Below are 10853 nucleotides of genomic sequence, written 5' to 3'. Positions count from 1 at the left end.
GTATCCCCTCAATCACTCCCAGTGAGGCCCGGCTAGGTGGGTAGAAATAGGCCAAAACACAATCTTGTATTGTGTGATTATCATATTTCATTTTTTTTTTTAAATATGTATTTCATAAGTTGTGAACTGTTCAAATACATGTGTGAGGTAGTTATGTAAATAGCTTATCAATATTGTATCTACCTTTTTTGAAAACTTTTGGAATTAAATTCCAGAGCCACTTATAACCCGATCTTTCAAATAGTACGTAGCACTTTGACACACAAATCTCCAAACTCAAGACAATTCCATTCCAGTTGTGCGTCACAACTGATGTACAACAAATCACAGTGGTTGGCAAAGTTGAGTAATGTTCCCCATTTTCTATTGGTGGGGATCTCGGTTAGGTTAGGTTCGGGCAATTTAGTATTATTATTATTATTAACCTCAAAATTAATTATTATTAATCTCGGCATTAATTAACCTTAATAATGTAGTTATATGCCAGGATTGTGATATCATTGTTATTCATTATATATAGTGCATGGATGGAGTTATGGCGACGGTCAAGGTAGAAATGTATGCCTAAGTATATAACAGAAGTACTGCAGTTAGAGTAAAAAATTTAATGTACACAGTCAAGTTAATTTAGCAGTGAAAGAGTTATATAAATTCATTAATAATTTTATTGAGAACAGAACACTTAAAACATGAATGTGGACAGACGTTATTGTGGCCGAAAGATAAGTGAGAGAAGACCTAAAACATGAATGTGGACAGAACTTATTGTGGCCGAAAGATAACAAGTGAGAGAAGACCTAAAACATGAATGTGGACAGAAGTTATTGTGGCCGAGAGACAGCAAAAATTGTGAGAAAAGAATGTGGATGGTGAGGTGCTGAAGAGGCTCATCACTTTAAACTTTTAAGATGCATCATTGGTAAAGGAATTTTTGCAACATTGAGAGCAGGTTTAGTCAAGAGGTAGCAGTAGTTTAATGGCTAGAGTCAGCACCCCTAAACATGACCTCCCAGCACTGAAAGAGGAAAATCAACAGATAAGACAATACAGAAAATGACAACCAACAGAATGGAAAATATGGAAGGAACACTAAGCTTCCTCATACCATTGCTGCGGAGGATACATATGAGACACTGAGTGCACTGGTTAATAATAATAATAATAATAATAACAACAATAGTACAGTAAAGGCTTGAAAACTCCAAACATGGCATTTGGTGGAGAGACGCAAACCACACCGATGTTACCTTGAGGTGGTTCCGAGGATTAACGTCATTACAGCTTGGTTGACCATTCATCTGGTCAACCAGGCTGTTCGCAGTCAGATATTTCATTGCAGCCTGATCCTAGATGAAATCAATGTCCCTACCAGAGATAAGATTCCCTAATATAATCGAAAAGCAGAATTAAATGCAAACTTGCATAATACTGTCGTTTGTTTTGAGTGTGGAATACTTTCTCAGCACCAGGGCAAAAAATAATTTCAGTGAAGGATATTGACACGAATGCTAAATCATTCCAGTTAAATTTTATTTGAAGAGCCATCAATAATTTTGGCTCCATTAAACACTGAAGCAAACTAAAAATTATTAAAAACTAAAAAATATTACGAGCACCAGTCAGTTAAAATTTAAAATGTCAGGCCTATCGGATAATCTACACAGACCCACAAGTAAAAAATATTTACAATTTATATTCAACACAACATAGAAATAAGTCTCAAGCTATGAAACGAGTGCTTCTAACGTGTTCTCTGCTTCACGATGACAGGTGGTGGTGGTTCTTCATCAAAATTTCTTGCCTCAGGAAGTCAGACAAGATTATGGTGCAACTGTAAAAACAAATATTAATCTTAATAACTTTCTATATACTGTAGCACACACACCCTCAAATCTATGAATTACTGTGTTTCGCATCCAAAGTAGAAGATATCAATTCACATTCAAATGACATGTGTAATATCTCATTGACAGCAAAGTTGTCATCTCTCAACTTTGATTGAGAGATGTCATCTTCAACTCATATAAACAACTTATCTACACGAGGCCAATAGGGGCTATGCTTGAGCATCACAAAGTTGATGACATCCAAGCAGTGAACCCTTTGGTCACTACAGTCAAGTCCCAGCAAAATTGGACCAAGCTATATAAAATGCCTGATGATATCTTCCCCCACACTGCTTCTCCCTCCAAACTGTCCCCGGTGCATCTTCCCCCAAACTGTTCCCGGTGCTTCTCCCTACAAACTGTCCGAAGAGATTGATAGGCATCCTTGAAAGAGGCAATGCCAGCCTGCTTGCTCTCAGTCACAAAAAGGAGCTCCACAGATTGAGGGAGCCTGTAAACCAGAACCTTTACTCCGACCAGGTCCGGGAGTCTCATCACTTATACAGAAATGATTGTGTCAACAAATGGCATAAAGACCGGGCATTTAACGGCACATCTTCAGGAAGCAAAAGAAGTTATAAAACCTAATTCAATCAAGAAATAGTCCAGCCACACTCCTGAAACCAATCCAAAGCCATCTGCATGGTTATCTGTCTTTCCATTAAAAAATTACTCTATGTATAAAGAAATGCACAAACTCACCTATTGCCATAGTGTCTTCCTTGCACTCGCATCAGTGTAAATGTCAATTATTTTTGACACATTCACCTTCTTTGCCCATTCCTTCTCAATTGATAACAAGGCCAGATCATCCAGCTGCTCTGTGAATGCTGTGTTCCTCAGATAGTTCTTAATTTGGTCCAGTTTAGACACAGAGTTCTCACACGGCGCCACGGTAACTGGTAAGGTGAGAAACAGCATGCATGCAGTGTAGATATCAGGAAAACTTGACGAAAGAAAATACTTTTCAACCATTAAAAGTGAAGCTATTTCTTGAATTGTCGACATCTTGGCAAGTTCTTGTTTGATACACGATCGAAAAGAGAGAAGTTGGAAAGGTAAAGAGGATGACAAGTCTGTGTTGTATCGATTAGCTAGAATATCCCCAGCTGCCAACAGCTCGCTGTCAGTTGCCGACATTAGTACTGATGGGTGAAGAGCTTTGAATGTAGTGACTACACGAGTCAGACTTTCGGAACGCTGTTTAGTCTGTACGCAGGCTATGTCCAGCGTAGGATAAAACACATTGACCTTGAATCTTTTCTCACCAGATATTGTTCTCTTGTCATCACAGAGCCCGACAGAAAATGTCTTCACGCTTGGTGCTTGGCGCTCTTCAAAGCAGTCCGATATGCCCCAAGTTTTGGCAATTTCGACTGAGGTTTTTCGGATGGAATCATACTGGCTTCTGGTCTCCTGCAAAGCAACACAAGACATTTGAAAAAGTTCCGCAGCTTTGCTGAGATCACATTGTGAAGAACTTAGTAACAGCGAGACGCAACCAATCGAGTCTAAAATTTTAGTAAGTAATACAGTAAGAAAGACAAACTCAAATTGCTCAATTTTTGACTTAAGAGCAGTTGCTTCAGACACGTCATCTTTCGTCTTGCCCAGGAGAATGATGTTGCTTAGAAGTTTGAGTATATCTGCCAAACGATAGCGAAGAGCCAATAGTGTGTCATACCATGATGACCATTTCTTTGGGCACATTTTACTTAAATTGATACTAGAGTTGGGTAAAAATAAACAGAGTTTGTTCCATCGACTAAGACTGCTAGCAAAAAAGTAGTATATATTTTCAACTATGCCAAAGAAATTCTGTACTTCCAGTACATCCGACATAGCATCCTTCAGGACTAGATTTAAGTTGTGAGCAGCACAATGGATATATGCAGCCTTGGGTTGTAGAGCATTAAGTTCAGCTTGCAATCCCTCATACGCTTCACTCATGCAAGCAGCTCCGTCATAGGCTTGACCGCGAAGCTTTGAGATGTTTAGTCCAGCCCCAGATTGAGTATTATTCTGCACGAACCCCAAAAATGATTCCTTGATTTGTATCTCTACTGGTTTACCATTCTGATCAGTGCGGACAGAAACGTAGCGAACAACCTGACTGAGTTGGTCAGTCTTCCCAAGATCTTGTGTAGAGTCCATTATCACTGAAAAGAACGGCGCTGCATCGACATCTTTTATTATGTCTTCTCTGATGCTTTTGGAAATCATGCCTATCAGTTCAATCGGTATTGTTTGAGTCAGATACGTAACTGTAGCATCTGGCATACTCAATAATTTGTTAAGCACGGGGTCATATTTGGACAGTAGGGATATAATGGCAAGGGAATTTCCCGGACTGTCACTTTTGCCTTCAGGTTCTTTGTGGCTCCCACATGATAGGTTGGAGGTGAACAATGTCAATGTGGTGTTGATTATTCTCTCAAGAACTTGTCTCCAGAAAAGTGCTTCCATCCTCATAGCCTTTTCCACTTCCTCTGTCAGAGTCTTGTTCAGGCGCCACTGCTCTTGAATTATGCAGCACTGGAGATGGCTGGTCCAGTTTTCGTGCTTTTCAATTTCAGCAGAAATATGACCCCAGTCACGCACTCCCTTCACCCAAGCATCCTCTCGATTCGTGGTTGAAAAAAGCCAACATGCCTGACAGTATGCACAGTCTAACGCTGCCGAGTAGCAGAGCCACGCTCTCTTGAGTTTCATCCCGGCTCTGCTTATCATGGTGTAGTGAGACTCCGAGAAACTCAGTTTTTCCTCTTTAGATATAAATGGAAATGGTCCTGGTGGCTGACACGGTCCTTTTAAAATGACGAACTGCTTCTCCTGCGTATTAAGAGGTTCAATGAAGTGAGCTTTGTCACTTGGGAACCGTCGTGAGGCAAAACTTTCGTAACGAATGCAGCTGTTGTCCAGGTGTTGATCTCCATCATTGGACACAAAAGCAGCACTGTCCCTACTGCATGTACTCCCATCGCTCTCATTATTAACACAACCTTCGTCAATTGTGCCTGCAGTACCACCATTCGTTCTTTGTCCAATCCAGTTATTATCACTGTTGTCAATCTTGATACAAGCGTTCTCTTCAGTGATATTCCCAAAATCATCACTATTTGGTATGGTGAAGACACTTGACACAGAGCAGGGCGACTCCTTCACCTCAAGAGGATCGCGTTCCAAAGTACTATTACCCTGAAACAGAGAATAATTAACACGAATATATTATCCTGAATTAACATGCTGAGCACTGACAATGAAACCACAACAGTGAGGTGAACCCACAAGAAAATATTAAAACAATGGGCTAATACAATCTGCCATCCACCCACTCATTGCCAAATTTATTTATTTATTTATATACTTATTTATCTATACTATATATACTTATTTATATATATACAAGAAGGTACATTAGGATTGTGAGGATACATAGTATAGTGATTACATTCTTGTAAAATCACTAGTATGAGCAGTGTTTCGGGCAGGTCCTTAATCTAACAGAAAATTTTAGGTAGGTAGGTAAGTAATTATCAAAAGAAGGCACCAAACCGGGAAGGCTATGTAGCACCATCAAATGCGCAGAATAATCAGAGGGCGCTAAATATCACCAAGGATGCCAATGCGAGAACAAAAACGCATAAGGCGAACGATATCAAAAGTGTCCGAGTCACCAAGAATTCTATCGAGGGACAGGTGACCGCGAGGGGCGGTCGGAAAGCAAGACACACGCTCGTCCTGGAAGTCAGGACATTCAAGAAGGACATGCATGACCATAAGAGGGACAATGCAACTAGGACAATAAGGAGCAGGGCGGCGCTCCATCAAGTGACCATGGGTTAAGCGAGTATGGCCAATACGCAACCTCGCCAGAGCTGTTTCCCATCGCCGGTTACGGTGGTAGGAGGACGGCCACGAGGAAACACAACATTTAAGAGTACAGTATGTAGTTTGTTACCAGTAACAGACGACCAAGAAGCCTGCCAACGGGTAAGGACGGAGGAATGGATAACCGGGTAAAAGTCGGAATATGGAATACCTTTACGAGAGATGGGACAAGAGCGGACAGCTTCCTTGGCGGCAGCATCCGCACACTCATTTAATGACACACCAATATGGCTGGGAACCCAACAAAATTCAACCGACTTAAATTTACTGTGAACAAGAAACAGCCAATGCTGGATCTCGACAACTACTGGATGAACTGGATTAACCCTTAACGTGCTAGGGGTATAATATCCTTTCTTCCCCACATTCGCATGTAATTTTGAAAAAAAAAAAATTATTTTTTCTTCCTAACCTGTTAATTTGTGTTCACTGATCACGGGAAAAATAATAAAAAAAATCGTAAGTGGCATATATTGCCCGCTATAGGGCGGGGAAGTCTGGCAAATTATAGGCGCTGACTCAGCATGCGTCCCAGGCGGTCTGTTAATCGCCAGCTGTCAGGCCGGAGTTGCCACAAAGAGATAATTACCTAATTATTTCAACATCTCTGATTGATTTTTCATAGTTTTTTGCTGTAATATTATTCAATAGTGTGTAGTTTGATATATTTATATAATAAAATGAGTGAATCATTGCTGTACTCAAAAATATGGTGTGCATATTGTTGATTCAATTATGTTCATCAATCAGTGAACAAATACTTTGTCGGTTATTACACTATAAGCACAGGTTATATATAAGTATCTGCATGTTTTGTTCACTATAACGAACCACTAAGTAGCTATTATGAGTCAAAAAGTAACGAGGAGTGACCGCCGTGTGCCAGCCAGTCACTCACGCCCTCCCTCAAGTCATCCGACTCACCCACATTCTCCTCCCACCATACTGTTTTTGCTATAATTCACTATATACAGACGTTATATATAAGTATCTACATGTTTTGTTCACCATAACTGTACATCTAAGCTTGTATGGTGAGTAAAGGCACAAAGACGTAGGACCTCACACAGTCAGCTGATGGCTGCCGCCCTCAAGACCAGACGCACTAATATTTCTCCTCCAACAATACTGTGTGGTGTTATTACGCTATATACACACATTATATATAAATATCTACCTGTTGTATTCACCATACTTGTACAAATAAACTGGTATGGTGCCCAAAGACCATCGTGGTAAACAGTAAACAACACCGTCATCTGCACGGTGGCGTCGTGCAGATGACGCCACCGCCCTCACCAAAATGGTAGCTCCAAACCTTCTCTTGCTGTTTATACCCTCTATACACACGTTATATATAAGTATCTACATTTGTGTTCACCATAGCGAACCACTAAGCTGGTATGGTGAGTGCAGTCAATAAAAGGTGGTCACACACAGTCAGTAGACATCGCCACCACCCTCCCTCCCACAGCATTACTCCTCCCTCCATGGTGCACAACGCTAAATATCACCACAATCCTGCTATTATCAGAACCCTGGTCAGTTTTATCACAGTCAGGGGTCAGGACCTGGGGCCGAGTCCTCCCCCCAAGTACCAACCCCACTAGACAAATCCGGTGCAGCCATAGAAGCCGGATAGAATGAGGCCCATTGGTCAGACCCAAAGGCTTCGGCAGGGGAAGATGACTCGAATGCCTGCGTCGCCACACCGAAAGGGGCAGCCCCAAGGCTGCCCGAGCCTTAAGACCAACTAACCCCCTGCCCTGACTCCGAAACCCTCAGACATTTCGGGGCCAGAAGCAGGGAAGGGGGACCTGAACGAACAACAGGTGGTGAGGGTGAGGTGCCAGACATTAAAATGTAGTACCAGCAATAATAATACCATTGCTACACCAGTAGCAATTTAATGTATACATAAGATGAGACATCCAGTGTTGACTGTAGCGAAATACCTTTCACTGGTGGTTCCCAGAACTACCGAGAGGGGCCCTTCATGAGCTATCAGATTACCAACCACTGGAGCAACACAATATTACTACACTAGTAATGGAGTGTGTGCAGAAGAAACGTGTAATCAAGATATCAAAACAATCGTGATAAAAACCCAAACGTAGTGTAACTTCTCACCTGGATAGTGTTCTGGAGTAGATAGTTTGAATCGGCCACACTGTGGAAATGTGAGTAGTCACCGTGGTCCTTACTTGCCTTATCTTCGGCTTCCATTAACTCTGTTGAAAAGTAAGATGAAAATGGTAAAAATATAGGAGTCGTACTAGAATAATTATCAGTGTTATGATGTCCATTCAACCTTATCAACACAACTTACGTACCTTCTTTCACAACAACCAAGTCATCACACGTGTTGCTCTCTGAGTCAGTGTGCACATCATCGTCCTGTAACGTTCAAAATATGCAGAGAATATGTCACAATAATATTGCTGAAAACAAATTACTCCACCCCCACACATATAAAATGAATGCAATGCCTTACTTTGAGGTTGCCTTGAGATGATTTCAGGGCTTAGCAACCCCGCGGCCCGGTCGTCAACCAGGCCTCCTCGCTGCTGGACTGATCAACCAGGCAGTTGGACGTGGCTGCTCGCAGCCTGATGTATGAGTCAGCTTGGTTGATCAGGTATCCTTTGGAGATGTTTGTCATGTTCTCTCTTGAACACTGAGGGGTCAGTTAGTCATGCCCCTTATGTGTAGTGGAAGCGTGATGATACAGTTCTCTCTCTCAGAGAACCTGTTGCACCTTTGCTTTTCAACGGGGATATTCTGCACATCCTATCATGCCTTCTGGTCTCATGTGATGTTATTTCTGTGTGCAGGTTTGGGACCAGCCCCTTCTACTATTTTCCATGTGTAAATTATTATGCATCTCTTCCGTCTGTGCTCAAGAGTACAGATTTAGGCTCTTTAGTCGGTCCCAATAGTTTAGGTGTTTTACCGAGTGGATTCTAGGATCCACTCGGTAAAACTCGGTAAAACTCGGTAAAACTTTACTCAGAGAGTAAAGGATCTCTGCACGCTCTCTAGGACAGCAATTTCTCCAGCTTTGAAAGGGGCTGTCATTGTGCAACAGTATTCCATTCTAGAGAGCACAAGTGTCTTGAAAAGATTCATCGGTATAGCATCTCTGGTGTGAAAAGTTCTTGTTATCCAACCTGTCATTTTTCTTGCAGTTGTGATGGCTACTTTATTGTGTTCTTTAAAGGTAAGGTCTTCCGACATGAGTACACCCAGATCCTTTACATTGCCTTTTCGTTCTATGTTATGATTTGACTGAATTTTGTACGTGGTTTCTGTACATAAGCATGATAAAAATAACATTTTGAACATGGTTACAAAAATACAATTGCTAAATCTTATTTCATCTTTAGCATGCACATCATTAATTAATCTGTAGATGCTCACCATAGGCAACTTGGCCCATTCTCTCAATTTGCCACTTAAAATAAAAATACAACTGTTTTGCCTACCCAGAAATGTATGAACCTTAGCCTCCCACCTAACCTATCAATGTTGTTTGTATAGCAAACAAATATTATAATGCTTTATTTTTTAATAATGCAGCACCTCACAACTTTAGTGCATTGATACAATCCCTAAAAAATTAGGCAAGGGGACTGGTTTCACAACAACAAAACCGTATTAGGCAAGGGGACGAGTTTCACAACAAAACCGTATTACGCAAGGAGACGAGTTTCACAACAAAACCTTGTTAGGCAAGGGGGATGAGTTTCACAACAAAACCTTGTTAGGCAAGGGGACGAGTTTCACAACAAAACCGTATTAGGCAAGGGGACGAGTTTCACAACAAAACCATATTCAGACGAGGAGTCACAATAACATGACTTAAATATGTTGACTAACCACACAATAGAAAGTGAAGGGACGACGATGTTTCGGTCAGTCCTGGACCATTCTCAAGTTGATTGTAGTTTTGGCAATCATATCAACTATAACATATCAACGATATGTTTTGACAACCATATCAAGTCTAATATAGTTTTGGTCAACAAAACCATATTAGGCAAGGGGACAGGTTTCACAACAACAAAACTATATTAGGCAAGGGGACGAGTTGCACAACAACAAAACCAGAATGCCACTCACCTCATATTTCAAATAGTTTGGAGGCTCATTCGTCTTACGTTTGTGGAACCAATTAACTCCCTCCAGCATTTCAGCATCATCAAGCTTCCTCAGCCGGACAGAGCACGACTTACCTTCAAAAGTAAAATCTTATTACCAATTATAAACTTTACAACCATTAAATAGAAACCTTTAATTTTGTTTAAACCATGTTATAGAAATGCATTTGAAGCACAAATGAAGAGAATATCTCAAAACAACGTGGCTGAAACAAAATGATCAAACTGCACATCAAAAGATGAAGAAACAATGATGTTCCGGTCTGTCCCGGAACCATTATATGTGATAATGGTCACATACGACTTGATAATGGTCCAGGATGGACTGTAACATTGTTGTTTCTCCATCTTCTGATGTGTGGTTTGACCATCATATCTTCAGCCATGTTATTGTGACTTATCGTCTGCATATGGCTGATACAAATAATTCAATCCCACACACAAAATGAAAGTCACTACATCATAAATGTCCAGGAGGGACCGAAACCTTATCACTTATTACGAACGCGTGGGTTGGGTTATAAGCGAGAGAATATTACAAAAGAATAACTTTGTGCCTGAATGCACACAATTGTGTCGACATGCTGGGGATGTTACACAGGAAAAACCATAGTCCACCATGGATGAGAGAGACCACTATACACACAGAAATCACAATCACATATCAAATGAACAAATCCATGAGGGCCGTGATGAGGGTTCGAACCTACATCTGGGATGATCCCGGATGTAGGTTCGAACCCTCATCACGGCCCTTGTGGATTTGTTCTTAGAGCAAATCCTTAGCTTAGGGTATGGTTTGGATGTTTTACCTGGATACGAGAATGAGAATAAGTATAGGAATATAAGACTAAAGAAACTGCACAAGGCCTACTGGCATATATGAGGCAGCTCTTATTTATATCCACCCAAGCTC

At 41.0% G+C, this 10853-nt stretch overlaps 1 protein-coding gene across 2 annotated transcripts in view; it reads right to left on the bottom strand.

Moving 5' to 3' along the window:
* Nucleotides 1-1509: 1509 nt before the first annotated feature.
* Nucleotides 1510-10853, bottom strand: part of LOC123766739 (uncharacterized) — a 56079-nt gene continuing 46735 nt past the window's right edge. Inside the window, exons 12-16 of one of the 2 annotated variants that reach the window (XM_069337992.1) lie at nucleotides 9900-10012; nucleotides 8111-8174; nucleotides 7908-8008; nucleotides 2589-5084; nucleotides 1510-1831 (exon numbers count right to left, since the gene is read on the bottom strand). In XM_069337992.1, the coding sequence (XP_069194093.1) occupies nucleotides 2589-5084; nucleotides 7908-8008; nucleotides 8111-8174; nucleotides 9900-10012 (2774 nt within the window). In that variant the 3' untranslated portion in view covers nucleotides 1510-1831. The remainder of the gene's footprint in view (nucleotides 1832-2588; nucleotides 5085-7907; nucleotides 8009-8110; nucleotides 8175-9899; nucleotides 10013-10853) is intronic. The other variant, XM_069337994.1, reaches the window with a different exon arrangement.

The sequence above is a fragment of the Procambarus clarkii genome, chromosome 5 (genome assembly GCF_040958095.1).
Source record: "Procambarus clarkii isolate CNS0578487 chromosome 5, FALCON_Pclarkii_2.0, whole genome shotgun sequence".
Taxonomy (NCBI): Eukaryota; Metazoa; Arthropoda; class Malacostraca; order Decapoda; family Cambaridae; genus Procambarus; species Procambarus clarkii.
The sequence above is the reverse complement of the archived record's forward strand: the minus strand, read 5'-3'. Positions and strand labels throughout refer to the sequence as shown.